This window comes from Emiliania huxleyi (assembly GCF_000372725.1).
Source record: "Emiliania huxleyi CCMP1516 chromosome Unknown EMIHUscaffold_15, whole genome shotgun sequence".
In the NCBI taxonomy this organism is placed as follows: domain Eukaryota; phylum Haptophyta; order Isochrysidales; family Noelaerhabdaceae; genus Emiliania; species Emiliania huxleyi.
In genome coordinates, this window is record NW_005201092.1 from 1,128,866 (window position 1) to 1,152,322 (window position 23,457).

A 23,457-nucleotide genomic window follows, 5' to 3' on the forward strand; every position below is an offset into this window, starting at 1 on the left:
TGCGTCGGCCGGCGCGGCGCAGGCTGAGTGCGGCCTGGCCGGAGGCTCGCCGCGAGTGGCGGCCGGGGCGAGAGGCCGCCTTGTCGACAGAGAGCTCGAGCCACTTTGCGGGCAGCGTGATGGCGAGCTTGTGGTGCGCCGAGGCGGGCGCGCTGGCGTGGTCGTAGATGACAAAGATCTTCATCGCACGGCGTTGAAAGGTGGACGGAGGCGAGGCGACAGGTGGGCGGAGAAAAGTGGGACGCGAGGTGGTGAGTGGAGCGGTCCACCAGTGAACGAGAAAAACCATCGCCTCTTTGGGTGTCTGTTTTCTTTCTTTTGTGCCGGTGTCCCAGTCTGTGTGTGGTGTAACGAGAAAAACGAGAACGGCGTGACGGTCAGCGCTGACTTCTAGCGTCCACCCGTACCGTTCCGTGTCCCTGTAAGGCGCAAAAGATTTGCTCGTAGCACAGGGTAAAATAAGGCGCAAAAGATTTGCTCGTAGCACAGGGTAAAATGTGTCGAGGACGGGGTTCGAACCCGCGCCCATTTCTGGAACGGCGCCTAAAGCCGCCGCCTTAGACCACTCGGCCACCTCGACTTTCGGGTTCGAACCCGGGCCCAACCTCACCCCGAACGGGTGAGTGCTCATGCAGGGCTTGTTGCAAAACGTACGCGATCGGACCAATTGCTTATAAAGCTCTGAAAAAAAGGTGTGATAAAAGAGAGGGAGGGAGGGAGAGAGGGAGAGAGAGAGAGAGAGAGAGAGAGAGAGAGAGAGAGAGAGAGAGAGAGAGAGAGAGAGAGAGAGAGAGAGAGAGACAGAGAGAGGGAGGGAGGGAGGGAGGGAGGGAGAGAGAAGGAGGGAGAGAGAGAGAGAGGAGAGAGAGAGGCTCAATAACGTGAGAGAGATTTTATATAGAGAGACGTAACGATGACGACACGCACGAGCGACACACAGACACAAACAGGCTCACAAGGAGAGCGTAAAGAAAAAACACTGCATCCGCGGTCCATACACACATGGGGGGGCCCACCCACGATGGTGGCGCTGACTCTGGCCACGTCACCAGCATCAAGGAAGGGTTTGGCTTCATCCGACCCCTCAACGACCGGCGGACGGGCGGCGGAGGTCTCTTCTTCCACTTCAGCGCTCTCGTCGGCCGTGACGTCCCAGTAGAGGGCGACGAGGTCTCCTTCTCGGTCGAGCTCGACCGCCGCTCAGGGCGCGAGGCAGCCAAGGCGGTGACCATCTTGCCGCGCGGGACGCTGCCTGCGCCCGCGAGGGCCGTCACCGTCCGCGCCGTCGTGCAGAGAGAGTTGCGCGGCGCTCGTGGCGGTGACGGCTACGGCGGCCGTCTCGCCGTCCTCAAGGGCGACGGGCCTCCCGCCGAGGGTGACGCCGCTGCTGGGGATGGCGGCCAGGACGATGACGAGCAGACAGAGGTGGTGTCCTTTGACGCCCGCGGCTGCGAGAGGCCCAGCGCTCTCCACGTCGGCGATCTGGTCGAGTGCCGCTTGATGAGCGTGGCGGGCTCGCGCCAGCGCGCGGCGTCGCGCGTGAAGCTCATCGAGGCAGGCGGCGGGCTGCCGCGCCAGAGCGGGCGGGTGGCCTCGCTCAAGGACAAGTTCGGCTTCCTCCGCACGGCCGGCAAGGCTGCCGACCTCTTCTTCCACCTGTCCGAGGCGCCGCGCGACACTTCTCTAGACACTTCCTAGACACTTCCTAGACACTTCTTCCACCTGTCCGAGGCGCCGCGCGAGGGCGGCCCGCGCCGCGTGGGGGGCGACACTTCCTAGACACTTCGCGGACACTTCCCTGTAGGCGCCGCGCGAGGGCGGCCCGCTCCGCGTGGGGGACGACGTGTCCTTCTGCGTCGTGCTCGACCCGCGCTCGCGCAAGGACGCGGCGACGAAGCTGCGCCGGCTGCCCGCCGGCTCCGTCGCGCTCGAGCAGCTCGGAGAGGCTCGGCTGCGCGGCGTGGTGACGCGCTGCCTCGCCGGCAGCGCGAGCCTGCACCGGCTGCTCTCGCGCGCGGAGAAGGGGGCGCACGGGGGGATGATCCGGCTCGAGGGCGGGGCGGCCGGGCGCGGGGAGGGCGCGGCCGAGGAGGCTGCGGCCGAGGAGGCTGCGGCCGAGGAGGGCGCCGCCGAGGGAGGGGCGGGGAAGCTCAGCTTTGGGCTGGACGACGTCTGCGGCGAGTCGCGCGCGGCGGGCTTGTACCAGGGTGACGAGGTGAGCTTCAGAGAGGCGACCGACGCCGCCACGGGCGCGGTGGGCGCTGCCGACGTGCGGCTCGAGGCGCAGAAGGTGAACCGCGGCTTCGTGCTCTCGCTGCGCGACGGGCACGGCCTGCTGCGCGGCGAGGCGGGCGGCGCCCCGCTGAGCTTCGCCGCGTCGTCGCTGCCTGGGGTGAGGCCGCGCGACGAGGTGTGGAGCACTAGTACCGGCGGTAGGAGGCACCCTGAATTAATTGAGTACTTATTCATGAATGACTGCGCGACGAGGTGGAGTACCGGCGGGCGAGCGACGCAAAGACGGGCAGGCCGGCGGCCGCACAGCTCCGGAGGCTGCCTGCAGGCTCCCTCCTCCCAGCCAATGAATTAATTACTACCCGCACAGCTCAGCTCCGGCGGCTGCCTGCAGGCTCCCTCGTCCTCGAGTGGGTCTCTCCGCGCTGGTGGGAGGCCGTCGTCCGGCTCGCGCCCGCGGCGCCGCGCGGGCGCGGAGGCGGCGCCAGAGACGGCGCGGCGCAGAGCTGCGGCGCCGGCTCGGTCGAGCTCCTCGGGCCGCTGCCGTTTGCCGCTAGCGCTGCCGCCGCACCGCTTGCGCGTGCCGCCGGCGGGTCGCACGAGCCCGCGCAGCGGTCCGAGTCGGAAAAGCCCATCAACAATTAACTAATTGATTAATTAATTTAGGTCCGACTCGGACAAGCCCATCCCCCTCGAGCTCGGCCAGGCGCTCGCCCCGCCGCTCTCGCCACGCGCCGGCGAGGAGGTCGGCGCGGGCCTGGCGACCCCTTCGGCCGAGGCGCGCGCGGCGCTCGAGCGAGTCGATAGCGTGGCTGGCATGGCGGGCACCGTCCTGCCGCTGCCTCAAGCCGACGCAAAGTCGCGCGAGCAGCTGGTGCCGGGCGACATCGTCTCGCTGCTGCTGGCGGTCAGCGCGCGCGACGGCTCCGTGCGGCCCACGCGGGCGACGTACGAGCGGTGCGCGGACGGCGCGGTGGAGCGCGGCGTCGTCGTCAACGTGAAGGAGCAGTTTGGCTTCCTCAAGGCGGAGGCGCGCGCCTCGCCCGTCTTCTTCCACTTCTCGCAGCTGCCCGACGGGGTGCACCGGCTGGCAGCTGGTGCAGAGTTCGAGTTCGTCGTGACCGCCGAGGACGCGGCCGGCCGGAGGAAGGGCCGCAGCGTGGCCATCCGGCTGCGTTCGCTCGCTCCGGGCACCGTCGCCTTTGAGGATTGTCTCCTCGAGGAGGCGAAGGGGACTGTCGTCGCGGGGGCCGAGGCGGGGGGCGAGGCGGGGGGCGAGGCGGGGGCCGGGGCGGGGGGCGAGGCGGGGGCCGAGGCGGGGGCCGAGGCGGGGGCCGAGGCGGGGGGCGAGGCGGGGGGCGAGGCCGACTGCAGCCGCGAGACGATCGGCGACGACGCAGACGGAGAGGACGCCGCGAAGATCTCGGTGCTGCTGCTCGATAAGTTCGAGGGCGAGCGACTCAGGCTTCCGATCGACCGTCGGCGGCAGGAGCAGGCGCTGCGTGGCGCCGTGCCCGCTCTCGGCACGACCGTCACGTCGCGGCTCTGCCGCCGCCGGCGTGACGGCGCGCTCGTCCTGGTCGACTCGACACCGGTGCCGATCCGCGGCGTGGTCAAGGCCGTCTCAGGGGGCCAGGGCAGCATCCGCGCTACGGACGCGCTGCCCCAAGCTGCCGTCGATGCTGCCGCCGCCGCACGGACTGCGAACGCGGACAGCGAGGCGCCGTTGGGAAGCGACGGAGGAGGGCTGCAGTCGCTGCTTGGCAAGGGCGCGACGTGGGGGCGAGGCGCTGGGGACGAGGCGTCGACAGCCGAGCCCGAGACGGACGCGCCAGAAGACATTGCAGCCGCTGCGGTGAGCGCAATCTACATCTCTGCAGGGCAGTCTCCGTTCGCCAACGCGGCTCCCACCGTCAAAGGCACGACGTCGGCGCTGGCCGAGCTCGCGGCCAAGCATAGCGGCACGCCACAGCAGGTTTCTTTCTCCCTCTCGGACGTGCTCGTCGACCCCGATCGCAAGTCGGCCTCTGTGCGCGTCTCTGTCGGGGACGAGGTGTCGTTCTGCCTCTGTGCCGAGCCACAGTCGCAGCAGCTCGTCGCTCGCCGCATCTGCCAGACCAAAGCGGCCGAAGAGACGCCTCGGGAGAAGCAGCGGCAGGTCGACCCGGCCAAGATGACGCGGTTCGCGAAGGGGCCCGATGGGACGCGCGGCTTTGCGGCCGGGCGAGGGCGCGGCAAGGTGGTTTGAGCTGGCCTCTGAGCGTATGAGCGTAATCCTACCACCTGTCACCAAGCGCGAGGGTCGCGCATGGGTTAGACAGGGCTATTTTGTTGCGAATCCTCAGCAAAACTCTTTTCTGCCGGCGGGTATGCCGGGGGTCCAGGGTGGGGAGGGTGTCGGTCCCTGCGTCCCGCTGGCGCAACCACACACACACACACACCGCTCACCCACGCGCACTGGGCCTTGCACTTTGAATGCCGTGGGGCTCCTGTCGTCAGACGTGGAGACGCGAGGGTTGCCCCCCCTTGCCCCACCACCTCGTGTGTGTGGAGAAGTTTACCTTACCTTACCTTACCTCCCGCCGGCCGCCGTTATTACGGCTCTAGCGTTACCCGGGGAACGCTCATGCCCGTCGCCGAGGTCTGGCAAGACCGAGAAATTCGATTCGACGCGCCCATCTCGCAGCTCGCGCTTCGCGCCGGAGAGGCAGCGGCGGACTCGAAAGTCGCTCGCACAAAACGCGGATAGTCAATCGGTCGCAACGTGGCAACAGGTGCCGATCGATGCTGCTGGAAACGTCGAAGACACCAAGGGCAATAGCGGCGAGCTGGGCACCTTGACGGTCTCCAACCTGCGGCTGACGTGGGTGTGCCGCAAACAGGCACACGGGCCCGCGCAGATGCCAAAGGGGAATCGGATAGTCTTGCTCTCAGCCCCGTGAAGTAGGCGCTCAGCGTGAGCACGCCGCAATTGGGCAGGCACGCGTAAACCTGTCGATCGGATGGGCGTGCGTGGTATCAATCGACCTGCGAGATGCGCAGTCGCAGCTGCATGGCAAGCGCCAGGCAATGTACGTGATGACCAAGTTCAACACGTCCCGTTTTGAATTCGTTTTTGCCACAGACGACGAGAGCCTCTTTGCGTCTGTTCAGGCATCGCCGAAGTGCCGCCCAGCCTCTACCCCCTGTCCCCCACGACTAATCACAAGTGACACTTCGCGGCTCAGGCCGTGTACCGAGCGTACGACACCTCGCGGCTCTTCCGCGACCTGAAGCTGCGCGGAGCGATCATCAAGAGTCAAAGGCTGCTTCTCCTTCCGGGCGAAATCATGGTGAATCGTGTCGCCGGCGTGTGGAACCTCTCCTCGGATCAGGGCGAGACACCCGCCGTACCGGGCAGGAGGCCCGAGTGGACAAGTTTTACAGCCACGACGGCCGTGCCCTCAGGGAACCTGGGCACCTTCTTCTTGACGAACGTGCGGCTCGTGTGGCACGCAGACGCGGCAGAGAGCTTCAATGTCTCCATCCCATACATGCAGGCGGGATCGTGCCTCCGCCGCTCGGCAGGATCTAGAGGCACAGACGCCCCGTCCTGCCTCACCACAGATGAAGTCCACGTCGATCCGCGACTCCAAGTTCGGCGCGGCGCTCGTGGTCGAGGTCATGAAGCGGCGCGGGGCGCGTTAAAGCTGCGCTCCAACCCTCTTCCCCCGTCAACCCCCTGGGTCCTCAGTAGGTGCGGCGGCTACGTACTGGGATTTCGTATGGATCCAGCAGAGCACATGAAGACGGTCTTCAAGGAGCTCTCTTCGATGCATGCTATTTATTCGCGCGAGCCCATCTTCGGCGTCGATGTCAACGTGCAGCAAGGCCGCCAGAGGCATCTTGATCCCGGGGCCGACAGCGCGGCGGACGACGAACGCTTCGAACAGCGCACGTGCCGTGAGCGGTGAAGAGCGACTAAGGTGTGAACTGTGTGAGTTTAGGTCGAGATTCTGACCCACGACGAAGCGACGATGGCGGCGTACTATGCCGATGACAGCGAGGAGAGGGGCGCAGAGCTGACGTATTCACAAGAACTGGGCCTCGCCATCGAGCTGCCACCCGAGGGGCTCAGCGTCAAATCGCTTTGGTCAGTAGTCTGATGTACATTTTCTCTCCTATAATTAATTTTACAGTATTTTACCAGCCCCACCTCGCCGACGTCCCGGCGCCCCGGGGTGCATCTCGGGGCATGCGCATGGCCTACGGCTTTATCTCACATTGTGGAGACGCGAGGGTCGCCCCCCTTGCCCCACCACCTCGTGTGTGTGGAGTTTACCTTACCTTATCTTACCTTATCTCACATCGTCCGGCGCTCCTGAACACAGCCGCCACAGCGCGCCCCGGTCCCTTTGGGCAGGCAGCCGACTCAGCACAAGATCGAGCAGGCCCTGCACTCGCTGCTCAAAACGTCGCACAGCTACCTCAGCCCTTCCCACAAAAGCGCGCTGTATCAAGCTCAAAGGCAAGAGCTCACCCCTGGTGTGCAGCGCATGGGCGCGGCTGACCGCCGCCACGAAGCCTTGCTCGTCGGTTGGGCCCACGAGCATCCACTGCACCTCTGGAGCCTGTGCCGGGCTTGGCCACTGCTCTGCCGTCCCGCCCGCAGCGGTGGCAACGACAGGCACACCGAGCGCCATGGCCTCCAGTGTGTTGAGCGGGTAGGCCTCTGCCTGTGAAGCCGAGACGTGTAGGTTGGCGAGGGCAATATACTGCCACGAGCCGGAGGGAGTAAACTCGATGATTCGCAGCCGCGTCTGGTTAAGGCCCGTGCGCTGAGCCTCCTCGCTGACTTGAGCGACGAACTCGTCGACATGTCGCTGTGTCCTGACACCCCACTGGTGCTGCTTGCCGACCAGCAGCGCATAGGCGTCCGCCCCTTGAGCGAGCAGTGCTCTCAGCGCTCGCACCACCCAATGCTGTTGCTTGCGGTGGCAAAGGGAGCCGGTGGCAGTCACAACAAATGCAGAGTCGGGTATTCCTAGCTCGGCTCGCGACAGCCTGGCTGGTTTAATCGTCTTGCGGAGCTGTCGGTCGTTGCCTCGGAGCCATGGGAGGTCGGGGTAACCAGGAAGCAGGAAGAAGGAGCCCAAGTGTGTCTGGTTGCACGCCGAGTATTATGCTGCCGAGGCCGAACAAGGGGTCAAGCCACTTCTCCGGTGGGGTACCGACACCGAGGCGGTGGAGCGCAGGCGAGAGGCTGCAAAAGGCGCCGACGAGGAGGACGAAAGTCGCGCCGACGGCCAGTACCCGGGTGCGGGTGCGGGTGCGGTTCAGGTTGGCTCCGATCATGGCCGCGAATGGATGAGGGGACGGCCGAGGATTGGCCGGTTTTGGGAAACTTTTTTTAGCTAGAGCCCTCGCTCAGAGCTCCAGAGCTCCCACCTCTCCTTTTGGACCATACAGCTCTACAAGCGCTCTACACTCTACATCCTCTACACCCTCCCTCAAAAATGGTCACAGCAGGAAATGGTCGGCTTCTTACATACACAGCCCTTCCTCGCAGCGAGCCCCCTCCAACCCACCCGCGCTAGGTAGGTCTCGGGGGACGCTGGGGTCACTCCCGCGCCACCTCGGAAACTAGCCGGCAGTCGGAGAAGGGGCAACTCCGTCCGTGCACTGACGGTCGGCAGCGTCAGAAAACACCCTGTGGGATCGCGTCACACCAATCCTCGCTACCCATCGCGGCCAAAGGAAGCATATCCACCTCGAGAACCTCGAGAGCCCACTTACTTGGAGCACTTGGAGCACTCACTTGGATGGAGTGCAGTCGGTAGCCTCACACCCGAGTAAACACGGGCTCCGAGGGTTAGTTAGCTTCTCGGGTTTTCTTGCTTACGACGAGGTAAAATTCTTGCTTATCCTCTTGCTGCCCAGGTTCCGACCCTCTGCGTGGCCGACTCACACAGCGAGCCTTCCTGTCTCCCTGCTGCTGATTCATCGGTCGTGCTCAGTCAAGATATTGTCTCTGGGCCGGCGCGGGGCCCCCCGGAGGCACCGTGCGCCGCGCCGCAGTGCGGAAACGGGGCTCCGGCTCTATGAGTCTCTATGAGCACCGACTTCCCGATTAAGTACGGTTGAGTAGAGGGCAGATTTGGAGAGATCTCGAGGAGTACATACAGATAGACCCTCCAACCATCAGAAAACTCCGACCTGATCGGTCGTACTGACCGCCGACAGATCACTCCAGACAGCAGACAGGCCGACGTCTGCACGCGGCCGGCCGGGCGAGAGGCTTGACACGATCCGACCCTGCGACCCTGACGCTGCTGCTCTAGCTATCAGCCATGCACTGCTGACTGCTGCCTCAATGTGCGACCTGTGCTGGCCCACTTGGCGGCCTTCCCGGTCAGTGGTGAGGCGCAGTTCAGAGCTGTCGATGGCGCGATGCCGCACTGGTCCCACATTGGTGACACGAGACCACCAAGTTTGCAGGTCCAAGAGAGAGGCACCGGCGCTGTCCTGAGAAGGTGCGTGGTCCCTCTTGACTGCCCATGCGCGCGAGGCTGTGTAGGCATAGCCTCGAGAGTGCCAGCAGCCAATCCGAGGCAGTTTGTGACGCGCATTGCGTCAGAAGCGTGCACGCAGCTGGAAGGACACCTTCCTACTGGCCGATCGGTCGTCACTGAATGCTTGATACTAAGGCCGCGAGCTATGCAGGTGATCAATTGTGCAGCATGGCACGGTCAGCAGCGCCGACAGGCTGTCGCAAGGCGTGATAGCATGGCCGCAAGTACGCCGAATTCCCGTGAAAACAAGTAAAAAATCGCGAAAAAAAGAAAAAACTCCAAAAAATCGGCGCCTGCGGCGGGCCATGGGACCCCATCTCCCCCCCGCATGGACACCCTCTGGGGCCCCCGCGCCGGCCCAGAGGATATTGTAGAGACCGACCATATGCACAATATCTTGACTGAGAGCTAAGCCCAGTTCGACGATCGGCAGCCTCACCGCGGGTCGCGCCGCTGTGCAGCGAGAGCCAGGCTCGCCCGGCGAAGGTGACCAGAGACTGCTCAACAAATACCAGAAAAAATCAGGGAGCCTCAGAGAGTGCCGCCACTGCCATCACCCAGGCCGCGGGAGCCGATCGGCTGCGCCGAGGACAGCTCCCTCAGTGTGCTCCGCGGCTCACCAGTGTGCGCCGCGGCGCCGTCCAGCCACTTTGGCGGCCAGCCAACGGTCGAGTTCTTCGACTCTGGAGGACAGAAAGGTACCGTCTGAGATTCACACCGGAAGCATGAGAGCAAACCAGCAGCAAGCTGCTGCTGCTGCAGAGCCCACAGTCTCGACGAACACCGATCCAGCTGGCGGCAGCGGCCGCGACGACAGTGACAGCACTGTGGACCCCGCCGACAAGGCCGACTCCTTGGCGGAGAACGCAAGGGAAACGGCTGTCGAGGCCACAGTCTCAACGAACGCGTCTGATCCAGCTGGCAGCTGCGGCGGCGACGACAGTGACAGCACTGTGGGCCCCGCCGACGAGGGAGGTTGCGACAGCGAGCCGGCCTCTGCCCCGGCGCTGTGCGAGTTTGCCGACGTCGAGACCCTTGAGCTGCTCAGCGCGCGGCTGCTCAACACTATGGCGACACGGGTCGTGCAAGGTGGCCTGCAGCCCAGCGACGCAATGGCCGAGGTTCGTGGGCTGCTCTCGGAGAAGCTCTCCTCGGCCAAGAAGGGCCCGCGCGGCCTCGCGGTGCTCCACGCCCGCCTGGAGAAGCTCGAGGCGCGGCGCTCGTTCGGAGGGCGCTTCGTCTCGAACGCGGCGGACAAGGTCGCGGGCAAGGCGCGCGAACTCGAGGTACGAGGCGAGTACCGGCACGGAGGCCGCCAGCGCCTCGCGCTGCAGCTGGTGCAGCGGTACGACACGACTCGGGAGTGGCACTGCGGCTGTGACATGGAGCAGCTCGGCTCGACGGAGCGCGAGGTGCGGCGGCGGGAGAGAGCCGCGTGCGAGAGACGCGGCGGCCCCTCTGACCGCGTCGCCTCTGCCCTCCGTCGCAGCGCCACCTGACGAGCTGCGTCTTCCGGCCGGTCGGCTGCTCGCACGCTGGCTGCACTGCCCTCTTCAGCGCGCGGTACGAGGCGGCGCACGACGGCAGCTGCGAGTTCAAGGTGGTGCGGTGTGCGCTCGGCTGCAAGGAGAGCCTGCCGCGGCGCGACATGGAGGCGCACGTCGCAGGCCCCTGTGCGATGCGGCCCGCCGAGTGCCCTTTCCGAGCGCTCGGCTGCCTCGCGCCGGGGCTGGTGCAGGGCGAGGTCGCCTCGCATCTAGAGGAGGCGAGGGACGCGCACCTGCAGCTCGCCATGGCGAGGCTGCTGCAGCAGGACCAAGAGCTGAGCGAGCTGCGGCAGGCCATGACCGAGATGAGGGCGGCGGCCGAGACGACCGCCGCAACGTCGGCCAGTGCGGCGGCGAGCACCATCGCCGGGCTGCAGAAGAAGATCGCGGCGCTGGAGGCGGGCCAGGCGGCGGCCCAGGCGGCGGCCAAAAAGTCGGCGGCGCAGGCCAAGGACACGACCGCGGCGCTGGCAACCCGTTTGGCCAAGTTGGAGCGAGAGCGAGGCTGATCATAACTACTTCACCGCATGATCAGTAACCTGGGTTTTGGGTTTAGAGACTAGAACGTGCCGCGTCCGAGTGTCGTGTCCGTTCAAGGATCTGAATATTTTGATATGTACGGAGAAACACTGGCACGGGATTTTTCAATGTTGCGATTACCTCCCGAAGGTGGATGATTTTTTCCTCGAGGGGGGGATTTTTCCTCCCTCTAAGTATAGAGAATTTGAGAGAAAAGTGTAATCTGTAAACACTAAAAACTATTCGGCGCTCCGCCAGGTTCACAGAACGAGCGTGTGAAGGCCGTGGAATCCATGGCGCGCGTAGCTATGAAAGGGACCGCGGCCGCGGAACCGGCGGCGGACGGGGCTGGTGCGCAAGCGCCGGTCACCGGTCGCGATCTCATCCGCCGCCGCGAGCTGCACCTGCAGGCAGGCAGCGCGACTGACACATGGCTGGGCCTGCAGCGACAGCCACGACCGCGTGCGCGCGTCGACCAGCTCCCCTCTCGTCCTCGTGCTGCCGCTTGGAGAGCTTGTTCGTTGCTGCGCCCCTTGCTTGTGCTTGCTGTGAAGAAGGTATATTTCTTCTCAATATCAAGGTCTGAGTGTGAAACCTTCCCTGGGTCTGTCCCTCACCCTCACTCACTGTCGTCCAATGGGAGGTTGCTCCTTGAGCAAGTGCTATCCTGTGAACCTAAGGTAAGGTAAGGTAAGGTGAACGTCTCCACACACACAAAGTGGTGGGGCAAGGGGGGCGACCCTCGCATCTCCAGGGCCGGGGAGCTAAGAGAAAAGAATCTTGCAACAAAACTCCCTCGCACAACACTGGGCACGGGACTGGCGCGCACTGGCACTAACACAGGTACACCACGGGAGCCGCCTAAGCGACTCCTGCGAGGGTGGCGAGGCACTTAGCTCCGTGAGAAAAGAAAGACAGACATACAAACCAAACGAGGGATGGACTCCCACGTAGGTAAAATTCTTTATTCCTCCTCGGGGCGCCGCGATGAACCGCGCGCCAGAGAGGCCTACAGCAGGCCGTCTGTTTCTTTATTCCTCATCTCTAGCCTCCGCGTACCGGGGTACTACCAGGTCCAGCGAGCTCCAGCCATTGCAGCCGCTACAGGTGTGTGAACCGAACCCCGAGGCAGCGAGCAGCCCTCCGCAAGACCGAGCCCCCGCGAGGTTGACAGCGGAGTAGGCTGGGGCTATACCAGACAGCGGCGAGCTCGGGCATGTTCGCTTGTTTATCTCTCTCTCTCTCGGCTCATGCATTTTCTGGAGGCCCCCGCCAGCTGCAAAGCTGGCTGTTCGGCTGGCCAGAGAGCGACAGCAGCAGCAACGCGACCAGCAGCAACGCGTGGGATGGGTCACTCATAGACGTCGACACACCGCTGGAAGAGCTCGAGACGGTCGGCCTTGGCGATGGCGAGAGCTACCGGCTGGTCATGTCGGACGAGTTTGAGACCGAGGGCCGCCGCTTCAGCGAGGTCTCGAGCGTCTGAGCGCCCTCGCTTCCACCAGCTCGTCCCGTCAGCTGTCTCGCTCGCCGTCTCAGGTGGACCGCGACCCGATCTGGACGGCCGTCGCAAGGCACGACCCGACAAACGGCAACCTGGCATACATGACGCCGCAGATGGTGAGCACTCACGCGGGCGCGCTCGAGATCTACACCACAAACACGGGCTTCCGCGCCTCGCGGTACGCCTCCGGCTCCGTGCAGTCGTGGGAGAAGGCTTGCTTGCAGGGCGGCATCGTCGACGTCTCCTTCTCCCTGCCCGGCGAGCCGGGCGCGCCTGGCGTCTGGCGCGCACCCCTCCGCCGCCCTCCACCGCCTGGCACTCTGCTCCTGCCGCCAGCTCACCGGAGGCGCTGCCACGCCACGCACCGCCATCTCGATGCTCACTCACTCTGCTTCTGTCTACGCCACGCCAGGCCCGCCATCTTGTCACAGGCCTGCCATCTGGATGCTCGGCAACCTCGGGCGGGCCACCTACCCGCTCTCGAACGATGGCCTCTGGCCCTTCTCCTTCGGCGCGTGCGACCGGTCTCTCGGAGGCCAGGCGGCACGCTAGGGCTCGGCGCCATAGCCTCGGCGCCCTCCTGGAACCTTCCTGGAACCTTCCCATCAGCTCGGCACCCTCCACCACAACAGACACACGAGCCGACTCGCCACAGCACACACCGCTACCCCGTGCCCGCCACTGCCCGCCACTGCTCGCCTCTGCCCCCCCGCGGGACTCTCCTCCCCCGCGGGACGGTGCTGTCGGCCTGCTCGGACCGTAACACAGGAGCCTTCTAGGAGCCTTCTAGGAACGTTCTAGGTGCTGTCGGCCTGCTCGGACCAGCCAGCGCGCGGCTCGGGGCTGCGGCCGTACCAGGGGCGAGGCGTGCCGGAGGTGGAGCTGCTCGAGGACATGTCGCAGGACATGTCCGCGATATGTCCGAGACATGTCACATAGGCGTGCCGGAGGTGGACTTGCTCGAGGCGCGCCCGTGCGCCGACATCGCCGCCGCCAGCGACAGGCCCGCGCTCGCGGTGGCGCACAACAACCTCACGTGCGGCATCACAACCTTCCAGGCGCAGCCTCGGGCATCGCAGCCAGAGCCCCGCAGCAGCAGCCAGAAGAGCCCCGCGCCACGCCGCCGCCCAGGCGCCGCCGCCCCCCCGGGTCTCACGCCCAACCTCTGTGGCGACAGGTTGCGCCACGCCTGCCGGGCCGGCTCCGTCCGAACCACGGCTCCTTCCCGTCGGCGCGCCGGCCTTGGTACCCCAACCTGACTTTCGGCCGCCGCTCCGAGATCGACGCCCTCTGGTACGGAGGGGACCACTTCGACTCGCTCGGCGCCTACTTCCCGCTCTCTCCCTCCTACCACACCCCGCCCCGCACACCGCACTCCGGCGCGGCCGCGGCGGCGGAGGCGGCCGGAAGCTACGGCGGATTCGGCAGCTCGCTCTTCGACGCGAGCGCCGCTCTCTCCCCCCGCCGCCTCGGCGTCTCTCGAGACGTCACCCGGCGGGCGGGCGGGCGTAGGCGGGCTTCTTCGGCGCGCCGCCCGCCGACGCCACCCCGAGGAGCGACCGCGCCCTCTCGCACTTTCGGTTCGAGTACGAGCCGGGCGCGGACGGCTTCATGCGATGGTTCCTCGACGGCGCGCGCAGCCCAGCACGAGCCCGCCCACGCCCACGCGTCCTAGAAGTTTCCCAGAAGGTTCCCAGAAGGTTCCTAGACGGTTCCTGGACGGTTCCTGGACGGTTCCTAGACGGTTCCTAGAAGGTTAGAAGGCACGAGCCCGGCCACGCAGTCCCGCACTCCCCAGCCACGCACACTCCCGACCCGGCCCCGCCCGCCGCCGCCCTCGTCGCACGCGCGCCCTCGCCGCCCCGTGCCGCCGCCCAAGCCGCCCTCTCCCCTGCCCGCAGGATCGCTCGTCTTCGAGGCGACCGGCGAGTCGCTCCGCCCGCGCCGCGTCCCCGGCGGCGGGCACGTCGGCCAGCGGCTCGTGCCGGAGGAGCCGATGCCCCCCATCGTCTCTCATCGTCTCTCATCGTCTCTCATCGTCTCTCATCGCCTCTCCGCTGTACCCCGTCACAGGAGCCTATGTACCTCATCATCTCGGCCGCCGTCTCGCGCGTCTTCTCGGGCAGGATCGACCAGGCCATCTTCCCGACAGTCTTCCGCATCGGCCACGTCCGCTTCTACCAGCGCGCCAGCGGGCGGCAGCGCACCTCGTGCTCGCCCCCCGACCACCCGACGGCGGGCTGGATCGCGCAGCACTGGTGGGCAAACGGCAAGCAGGCGCCCCCCTCGGTCGACAACCTGCTCCGCGCCTCCGTCCTTCTCTCGGGCTGCGTCGCCGCACTCGGCGCCCTCGCGCTGCTGCTGAGTGAGGAGCACGTCCGCCTCGCGCTCGCACTGCTGTTCGGCGCCTTCTTCTGCGCCGCGCTCGCCTCCGCCGGCCTCGCCCGCTACCTCGGCGTCTCTCCCGACGACGCGTGGCTCGGGCCGCAAACCGCGGGCGGCGACAGCGCCACCAGCTCGCTCACGCTGTCGGCCGGCGTGCCGCTGCGCAGCCACGTCTGGAGCTTGTCTGGAACCATCTAGGACCCTTCCTGGAGCCTTCTAGGCGTGTCGCTGCGCAGCCACGTCTGGAACTTGTCGGCGGAGCGGGCTCGGGCGGCGTCGCTCGCGCGGTGCGGTTCGCGGAGAGGGAGCCGAGACATGCCCGACGCGTAGCCGAGAGGGGTCCGAGAGGGGTCCGAGAGGGGTCCGAGAGGGGTCTTGTCGCGCGACTCTCCGATCGGGTGGGGCGGCGACGGTTCCGCGGCGCGAGGCAGGAGGTGCCTAGAAGGTGCCTAGAAGGTTCCGCGGCGCGAGGCAGCCTGGCCGTGGCCGCAGGCTCTTTGCCGATCGCCTCGTCTACCTCGCTTGCGTCGTCGAGGCGGCGGTGGTGGGCGGCTTGCTGCTGACCATCCTCTCGGAGCTCACTCTCTGCCTGGCGACCGCCTTCTCCGTCTCGCTCCTCGCGCTGCAGGCGAGCCGCACGCACCGCACCACCTCGCACCGCTCGCACTGCCTCGCACCGCACTGCCTCGCACCGCACTGCCTCGCACCGCACTGCCTCGCACCGCACTGCCTCGCACCGCACTGCCTCGCACCGCACTGCCTCGCACCGCACTGCCTCGCACCGCACTGCCTCGCACCGCACTGCCTCGCACCGCACTGCCTCGCACCGCACTGCCTCGCACCGCACTGCCTCGCACCGCCTTGACTCTGGCTCCGTCGGGCAGCAGGCGAGAGCGCTGCCCCGCCTGCTCTAGGAACCTTCTAGGAACCTTCTAGGAACCTTCTAGGCGAGAGCGCTGCCCCGCCTGCTCGTGGCTCTCTTGGGCGCGCTTGCCGCCAGGGAGGGCGGGCAGGACGAGGGCGGCGGTCGGGTCGGCTCTCTGTCCGCCGCCGTTCCGCTGCCGCCGGTCGGGCCGCCGCTTCCGCATCCGCGCGGCTGGTCGGCGGGCGAAGAGCTCTCCCTGCTCCTCTTCCCCCTCTTCCTCTTTGTCGCGCTCGTCTCGGGCTTGGCTGCCATTCACGTCCGCAAGGCGTTCCTCGAGGCCGCGACGGCGTTGTGCGGCGCGCAGCTGCTTTGGCTCGGCGCCGCAAGCTTGGCGGGCGGCGAGGCGATGTTCGACGTGCGGCACTAGGAACCTTCTAGGAACCTTCTAGGAACCTTCCGAGAGGGGTCTAGGCGATGCTCGACGTGCGGCACGCCGTCGAAGGGCTCGCGGGGTCCGGCGTGCAGGGCGACCTCGGCAGGAGCTCCTCGCCGTGGGCTGCGCCGGTGGTGGTCGCCCTTACCAGCGTCGCCTTGCTGCGCCACGCCCGCTGCCTGCGCCGGGGCAGCTGGACCCGCTCCCCTTCTAAGTCAACTGTTAATTAACTGTTAATTAATGTTGAATTACTACTAGGCAGCTGGACCCGCTCTGCCGCGGCCTCGGTGTGCGTGTGCTGCAGGCCAAGGTCCGAGGCGGGGCTGTGGTCTCTGGTGTGGCGGGCGAGCGGTCAGCTCTGGCAGGAGCTGGCGGATGACGTCGACGACGAGGAGGACCCCGCCGCCAGCCCGTCTGCAGCGGAGGCGCGTCGCGGTCGACGTCTGCCAGGCGCAGCCGTCGGTCGAGCGCTGGTGGCTAGCCACCGCCCGCCGGCACGGGCAGAGGCGGCCACGAAGGGCAGCCTGTCCGGTGGCGGCCACCTCCTCGCGCCGGCTCCTCGCAGCCAGCCGCCAGCGGGGGAGGCGCGCCGCTCCCCGCTCGTCTCCGCCGCAAGCTCGGCTGGCCTCCGCCGGGTCGTCTCCGCCGAAGCCTTCACCGCCCGGCCGGCCCCTTGGTGGGGGGACCCTACGGCCCCTTGGTGGGGGGACCCTACGGCCCCTTGGTGGGGGGACCCTACGGCCCCTTGGTGGGGGGACGGCTCGCCGCCGGAGGAGAGGCGGTGGCTGCCGCCGCTGCAGCAGTGCACCGCGGTGGATGCGAGCGGGGCGCTCGGCAGTCCTGTGGTGAAGCAGCTCTGCGCCGTCGCCGCCGCGTTTGAGGCCGACTTCGGTTTCCAGCGCTCGGTGGTGTGCAACCAGCTCGAGCACTTACTCCGGCTGCTCGCCGCGAGAGCGGCGCGCTTACCCTTCTCCGCCCCCGAGCGTGCGGCGCGCGCCGCCGACTCGCTCCATGCGCACCTCTTTGCGTCGTACTTCACCTGGTGCGAGCACGTGCGCGCCGAGCCGCGCTGCTCTCCCGCAGCAGCGCGGGCGAGGCACGGGCCGGGCGCTGCGGGCGGGGCGGCCGAGGCGGGCGGCGAGGAGGCGGGCGAGGGCGGGCTCGCCGAGGCGGAGGCTCGCCGGGCAGAGTGCTTGCTCTACTTGCTCGTTTGGGCCGAGGCGGCAAACTTGCGCCACGCATCGGAGGCCGTCTGGTGGCTCTTCCACCAGCTCTCCGACTTGGCGAAACCGCTGCCGCGCCCCTTCGCGCTGGCGAGCGTGGCGCCGCTCTACGCGTCGCTCGTCCACCTCTTCTGCGAGCGAGCGCACCCACTCAACTACGACGACGTCAACGAGGCCTTCTGGCGACCCGACTGCCTCGGGTGGAGCCTCGAGGGGAGCGGCGCCGGCAGTGCCGCCGCGCAGCTCCGCGGGCTGGCAAAGGAGTACCGCGAGCGCCGCTCCTGGCTGCACATGCTCGGTGCGTTCGAGCACGTCTACTTTGCGCACTGGATCATGCTGCGGCTGATGCTCGGCGCGACGCTCGGCCTCAACACCTGCATCGCCGCCGAGTTCGGCGTGCCCTGCGAGGCGGGCGAGGAGTCGGACGCCGTGATGGCACTAGGAACCTTCTAGGAACCTTCTTGGAACCTTCTAGGCGGGCGAGGAGTCGGACGCCGCGCTGCGCGTGTTGCAGTTCGAGGCGACCCTCGTGGTGGACGTGCAGGCGTACCGCGTCCTCTCGGGCTTGCTGCAGCTGTGGGCGCGCTTCCCCACCTGCGACCCGCCTGCCAAGCTCGACGCGGTGCTGCGCGTCGCGCTCGACCTGCTCCTCTCTCTCGCGCTCAACGTGGCGCTCTGGTTCTCGCTCCGCGACCAGCACCTGCACCACTGGGCGATGGCGCTGCTGCTCTCGATCGCCGTCTTCGTGCGGCCGACCCTGTCCAGCCTGCGCTTCCTCGTGGTGCGGCCGGGCGGCGGCGGCGGCGGCGGCGGAAGCAGTGGTCAGCCCACTCTGGGGCGCGAGCGGCTGCTCTCGCTGTTTGGCATCGAGGTGAATGCACTGCGAATGCACTGCGAATGCACTGCGAATGCACTGCGAATGCACTGCGAATGCACTGCGAATGCACTGCGAATGCACTGCGAATGCACTGCGAATGCACTGCGAATTCGCTGCGAATTCGCTGCGAATTGCCTGCGAATTGCCTGCTAACTCTAACTGCTCGCTGTTTGGCATCGAGGTGAATGCACTGCGAATGCACTGCGAATGCACTGCGAATGCACTGCGAATTGCCTGCGAATTGCCTGCTAACTCTAACTGCTCGCTGTTTGGCATCGAGGTTGCCAACGGGCCGCTCCCCGCGAGGCACGTCCGGCCGACGAGCTGGTGAAGTACTCAATCAATGGACTGATGAGTGGCTGCTACTAACCATAGGCACGTCCGGCCGACGAGCTGGAGCGCGCTCGCTTTCTGGCTGACGCTGTTCAGCGTGCACTGCCTGCTGGTGCAGCACTACATCGCGGACGCGCTCGTCGTCGACACGCTCGGCCTGCTCTACTCCTACTTTGGGCGAGCACCTAGAAGGTTCCAAGAAGGTTCCTAGAAGGTTCCTAGGCCTGCTCTACTCGTACTTTGGGCGCTCGCTCACCGGCAGCTCCGGCATCGGCCTCGGCCAGCTGTTTGTGCTGCTCCTCTGCATCTGGGTGCCGGTCATCCTCTTCTTCCACCGGGAGGAACCTTCTAGGAACCTTCTTGGAACCTTCTAGGTGCCGGTCATCCTCTTCTTCCTCGTGAGCTTCTCGCTCACCTTCACACTCTGGGTGCTCGTCGTCGGGCTCTGTCGCGGGCTCGGCTCCCTCCGCATCGCACCCGAGCTCGGCCTGCCGCAGCTGCTCGCCGCCGACCGTGGACAGAACCTTCTAGGACCCTTCTTGGAACCTGCTAGGCCTGCCGCAGCTGCTCGCCGCCCACTTTGACCCGGCGGCCGACCGCTTCGAGCAACGCTGGCTCGCCAGCCGTCCGGCCCGGCTGCCCCCCAGCCCGGTCCCTGCCCAGCGAGGGTTGCGGGCGAGCCCGTCCTTTGCACCGACTGCGCGCGGGGAGGGTGGCCGTGGCTCGCCAAATGTGATTGCCGAGGAGGCGGACGAGGCGGAGGAGACGATGATGGCGGCGGCGGCGGAGGAGGAGGCGGAGAAAGAGCTTGCGGAGGAGGAGGCGGAGGAAGAGGCTGCGGAGGAGCAGTTGCTGGGCGAGCTCGCCAAGGGGGGGGCGTGGGCCGTGTCGGCGGGGGGGCGCTCGGTCTCGCTCCCAGCAGTCGCCAATGGGTCGCGAGACGGCGCCCTTCCGCCAGACGAGGACGCGCCCGCGGACTTGTCGGGGCTACGGCTTGCTGCCCAGTGCGGGCGCCCCTCCCGTGGTGGGACATCTCCTCACGGCCCGGCTCCTGTGAGGCGTAGGCTGCTCGGTCGGCTGCCTGCGCGGGGCGGCTGGGGCTTTGCGCAGTGTTGGAACACGATGCTCCACGAGATGCGGCGGCAGGATTTGGTCGACAACTCCGAGGAGACCCGGCTGCAGTTTGCGATCGTGCCGCGCGCCGTCCACCCGCCGCCGCCCGCTGCGGTCAGCGCCGCCGCCAGGGCGTGGCAAGAGCGGCCGCCGGTGCCGGGCAGTCTGCCGCCCCTGCCGCGCGCCGAGGCTGCGCCCGACGGCACGGCATTGCCGCTGCTTCTCCCGCCGCCGCTCGGGTCTCTCAAGCGCGCGCTCAGTGCGCTCCTCGCGGGCTGCCCCGTCGAGTCGCTCCCGACGCTCTGCCGCCTCTCGCTGGCGGGTGCGGCCGACATCGCGATGGCAGTTGTCTGGCCGCTGCTCGGCGCCGCGCACCAGCCCGACGTGGCGCTCGCCCTCCGAGCCCTCGCCGCTGTCGTGCCCCCGATCGCGCCAGCCACCGATGCGTCTGCCGCCGGCTCGGCCGGCCAGTCCCGCCCTTGCGGCGCGCTGCCGCCCGGCCTCCGCTCGGAGCGGGTGCTCTACGGGCTGCGCAAGGCGCTACAGCGGTGCGAGGCCTCCTCCCTCCACGAGCCGCCTCGGAGCCTCTCGGGACCTGTCTGTAGGCGCTCGTCGAGCGAATTCGTTCCTGCGAATGAGCACTGATAGACCACTCATAGAACTGTCTCAGGCGCTCGTCGAGCTGTGCGAGGCCATCTTCGCCATGATCGTCGCCTTTGATGGCCGCGCCGCCCGAGGCGTCGCTAACCCTAACCCTAACCCTAACCCTACCCTAACCCTAACGCCGCCCGAGGCGTCGCGGCGCCTAACGGCTGATTAACTCAACTACTACTAACCACTCAGTAACTGTCTCGAGGCGACGCGGCGCCTAACGGCCGTCTCGCCAAGCGGTCGGCGAGCGTAGCGTGCCTGGCGTCGGCCGCATCGCACCCGCACGACAACGGGCTCGCCGCTAGACCGGCGGGCGGCGCCGGCGGGCTAGAGGGCAGCAACGCCGCGCAGGCGCCAACGGACGGCCCGCTCGAGTCGGGACAGAACGGTGGGGGTGGACTGCGAACGACGGAGCGGCCGCAGATGGGCGACGGCGGCGGCGGCGGCGGCGCCTCGGCCGGCTCGGGCGTCGGCTTGCGGCACGCGCTGCGCTCGCGCTCCTTTGGCGATTCGCTCTCGAGCTTGTCGCGCGTCGTCTCGCTCAAGGGGCTCTCGCGCGACCTCTCGCGGCTCGACCTCACCGCCAGCCTCAACGACCTCACCGCAGCCCTCTCGCTCGCGCGCCGCCGCAGAGGCGTGACGCGCGTGCGCATCGCAGACATCGCCTCGGCCGAGGGCGCCGCCGTGCGCTCTGCGGCGCTGCCAGCGATCCAGCAGGCGCTCGCCTCTAAAAGACTACTTATAAGCTAATAATCAGCTACTAACAAAGTACGATCCAGCCAGGCGCTCGCCTCGCTGCTGGCGTGCCTCCAGCACGCCTGCCTCGCAGCGGCGGCCGCGCGCCCCAGCCGTTCCGCCGCGCAGGACGAGGTGCGCGGCGCGCTCGGCGCCGCCGCCAACGCGCTGCAGGCCACCCTCGCCCACCCGACCCTTGGCTTTTGGGCGGACAGCAGCTACGCGAGTGCGTCGCTCGCCAGCCTGCTCCGGCACGAGCCCAACCTTGAGGCGATCGCGGTCCGGCTGCGGCGCATGCTCTCGCTGTCGCCGACGCCGAGGCCGCTCCGCTCCAACGAGGCGATGCGCCGGCTGCGCCACTGGCTGCGCTCGCTCAAGATGGATGCACCGGAGGCGCCTCCGGTGGCGGAGATGCAGTCGTGGTCCATCCTGACGCCCGTCTACAAGGAGACCGTCCTCTACTCGATGGCGGACCTGGAGGAGGAGTCGAACGACGGCCGCTCCTTCATCGAGGTGTGCTGCGCGGAGTCACTTACTAGCCCATTCCTAGCTAGCATGCAGGCTCATTCGTAGCTCACTGGCCGCTCCTTCATCGAGGTGCTGCGCGGCCTTCACCGCGACGAGTGGGCAAACTTTGCGCAGCGGCTCGGCGAGTCGCCCTCCGCGCTCAGCGTCGCGCGCTGCGCCTCGGAGCCGAGGCTGGCCCTCCAGCTGCGGCTGTGGGGCCTCTAGGAACCTTCTCGGAACCTTCTTGGAACCTTCCTTAGGCTGGCCCTTCAGCTGCGGCTGTGGGCCTCGATGCGAGGCCAGACTCTCGCGCGCACCGTCTACGGCATGATGCACTACGAGTCGGCCTTGGCCTTCCTCGAACCTTCTCGGAACCTGCTCGGACCCTTCCTTAGGCATGATGTACTACGAGTCGGCCTTGGCCTTCCTCGTGGCCGTGGAGGCGGGTTCAGCGGGAGGCGGCCCCGCCCCCCCTCTGCCCGCCGCCTCGCAGACCGCCGCCGCCAGTGCCTTGGCGCAGCGCAAGGTGGGCTACGTGTGCGCGTGCCAGGTCTATGGCGACTACAAGCGGGCGGGCGACCCGCGAGCGGTCGATATCGAGGCGCTTATGCACGCCTTCCCTTCGCTGCGGGTCGCCTACGTCGAGCGCAGGGGCGGCGGCGGCGAGGGAGGGGGGGAGGAGGAGGAGGAGGCGTGGGCGGCGATGCTGGTGTGCTCCGATGGGGAGGGGGGCGTGAGGTGCGAGAGCCGCGTCGGCCTCCCCGGCAACCCGATCCTCGGCGAGGGCAAGCCCGAGAACCAGAACGTGGCGCTGCCGTTTTGCCACGGCGAGAGGGTGCAGATGGTGGACATGAACCAAGAGGGGTACTGGGAGGAGGCGCTCAAGATGCGGCCGCTGCTGCAGGAGTTCGAGTCGTCCGCCAAAGCCGGGCCGGTGACCGTCATCGGCTTCCCGGAGCACATCTTCACGCAGTCGTCCGGCTTCGTCACCGCGATCTTCATCGGGCTGCAGGAGCGCTACTTCGGCTCCTTCGTGCAGCGTGTGCTCGACGAGCCGCTGGACGTTCGGCTGCACTACGGCCACCCCGCCCTGCTCGACAAGCTGCACTTCTTCTGGGAACCGTCTTGGAACCTTCTTGGCACATTCTAGGCCACCCCGACCTGCTCGACAAGCTGCACTTCGCCACGCGCGGCGGGGTGAGCAAGGCGTCCAAGGAGATCAACTTGAGCGAGGACATCTTTAGCGGGTACAAGACGGTGCTCGCCGGCGGCTGCGTCGTCTTTCGCGAGTACCACCTCGTGGGCAAGGGGCGGCCCACAAACCTGATGGAGATCACCGGCTTCTTCGCGAAGCTCTCCTCCGGCTCCGCCGCGTCGCTCACGACGCGCGACGTGGCGCGCTTCGCCGCCAGCGCGCCGCTCGTGAAGCTCTTCTCGTACTACTACTCGGCCATCGCCTTTTACGTGCACGACGTGATCGTGATGCACGTGACGGTGCCTCGCCCCGCGCCTGTCCCTCGCCCCGTGCCCGCGCGCGCGAGGGATGGATGGCGAGCACACCGCACTCCTCATTGCGGATGGCCGAGCAGGTCCTCATCCCCTACCTGCTCGCGATGCTCGCGCTCGTCGGCCTCGATCACCGCTTCAACAACTACGAGGCGCAGCCCCTCTCGCTCTTCGCCCTGCTCCCGCTGCTGCTCTCGCTCATGACGGCCCTCCCGCTCTTGCGTGTCTGTAACGACTGCCCATCCTCTTCATCACGTGCTTCCCCGTCGTAGGCCGTGCCCGCGCTCTGCATGGTGCTGGTTGAGAGAGGGCCTCGCCGGGCCCTCTCCTTCTTGCTTGGGATGGCCATCACCGCCTCGCCCGTCTACTTCATCTTTGTCGCGCAGACAAAGTCCTTCCACTTTGCGCGCACCGTCACGGCGGGCGGCAGTTCATTAGCAGCTAATTCGTAGCTTATTTAGTAGCTGATTCGTAGC

At 67.1% G+C, this 23,457-nt stretch overlaps 4 protein-coding genes across 4 annotated transcripts in view; 3 read left to right on the plus strand and 1 right to left on the minus strand.

Moving 5' to 3' along the window:
- Positions 1-4,858: 4,858 nt before the first annotated feature.
- On the plus strand, positions 4,859-6,185 carry EMIHUDRAFT_63258 (hypothetical protein; the record flags this gene model as incomplete). The annotated part of the gene is made up of 5 exons (XM_005786749.1): positions 4,859-4,957; positions 5,007-5,099; positions 5,194-5,379; positions 5,460-5,821; positions 5,969-6,185. 5 exons carry the CDS (start codon positions 4,859-4,861, stop codon positions 6,183-6,185), a joined length of 957 nt encoding a protein of 318 aa, XP_005786806.1.
- A 384-nt stretch (positions 6,186-6,569) lies between these two features.
- On the minus strand, positions 6,570-7,566 carry EMIHUDRAFT_202151 (hypothetical protein; the record flags this gene model as incomplete). The annotated part of the gene is made up of 2 exons (XM_005786750.1): positions 6,570-7,315; positions 7,449-7,566. The coding sequence occupies 2 exons, from the start codon at positions 7,564-7,566 to the stop codon at positions 6,570-6,572; spliced, it is 864 nt and encodes a 287-aa protein (XP_005786807.1).
- A 1,942-nt stretch (positions 7,567-9,508) lies between these two features.
- Positions 9,509-10,839, plus strand: EMIHUDRAFT_202153 (hypothetical protein; the record flags this gene model as incomplete). Its single annotated transcript, XM_005786751.1, has 2 exons — positions 9,509-10,195; positions 10,273-10,839. The coding sequence occupies 2 exons, from the start codon at positions 9,509-9,511 to the stop codon at positions 10,837-10,839; spliced, it is 1,254 nt and encodes a 417-aa protein (XP_005786808.1).
- A 997-nt stretch (positions 10,840-11,836) lies between these two features.
- The window catches only part of EMIHUDRAFT_449354 (hypothetical protein), a gene marked incomplete at both ends in the record, with an annotated part of 13,219 nt that continues 1,598 nt past the window's right edge, over positions 11,837-23,457 (plus strand). The window contains 34 exons of the mRNA XM_005786752.1: positions 11,837-11,870; positions 12,115-12,320; positions 12,389-12,531; positions 12,785-12,877; positions 13,183-13,229; positions 13,293-13,389; positions 14,480-14,920; positions 14,975-15,025; positions 15,231-15,345; positions 15,686-16,018; positions 16,075-16,167; positions 16,341-16,387; positions 16,462-16,567; positions 16,810-17,088; positions 17,257-17,655; positions 17,735-18,040; positions 18,318-18,463; positions 18,512-18,661; positions 18,732-18,780; positions 18,844-18,897; positions 19,001-19,120; positions 19,340-19,473; positions 19,534-19,650; positions 19,843-20,130; positions 20,231-20,291; positions 20,780-20,917; positions 21,098-21,481; positions 21,566-21,640; positions 21,736-21,793; positions 21,871-22,115; positions 22,203-22,515; positions 22,626-22,969; positions 23,065-23,205; positions 23,254-23,394. Coding sequence (XP_005786809.1) covers positions 11,837-11,870; positions 12,115-12,320; positions 12,389-12,531; positions 12,785-12,877; positions 13,183-13,229; positions 13,293-13,389; positions 14,480-14,920; positions 14,975-15,025; positions 15,231-15,345; positions 15,686-16,018; positions 16,075-16,167; positions 16,341-16,387; positions 16,462-16,567; positions 16,810-17,088; positions 17,257-17,655; positions 17,735-18,040; positions 18,318-18,463; positions 18,512-18,661; positions 18,732-18,780; positions 18,844-18,897; positions 19,001-19,120; positions 19,340-19,473; positions 19,534-19,650; positions 19,843-20,130; positions 20,231-20,291; positions 20,780-20,917; positions 21,098-21,481; positions 21,566-21,640; positions 21,736-21,793; positions 21,871-22,115; positions 22,203-22,515; positions 22,626-22,969; positions 23,065-23,205; positions 23,254-23,394 — 5,748 coding nt within the window. The remainder of the gene's footprint in view (positions 11,871-12,114; positions 12,321-12,388; positions 12,532-12,784; positions 12,878-13,182; positions 13,230-13,292; positions 13,390-14,479; positions 14,921-14,974; positions 15,026-15,230; positions 15,346-15,685; positions 16,019-16,074; positions 16,168-16,340; positions 16,388-16,461; positions 16,568-16,809; positions 17,089-17,256; positions 17,656-17,734; positions 18,041-18,317; positions 18,464-18,511; positions 18,662-18,731; positions 18,781-18,843; positions 18,898-19,000; positions 19,121-19,339; positions 19,474-19,533; positions 19,651-19,842; positions 20,131-20,230; positions 20,292-20,779; positions 20,918-21,097; positions 21,482-21,565; positions 21,641-21,735; positions 21,794-21,870; positions 22,116-22,202; positions 22,516-22,625; positions 22,970-23,064; positions 23,206-23,253; positions 23,395-23,457) is intronic.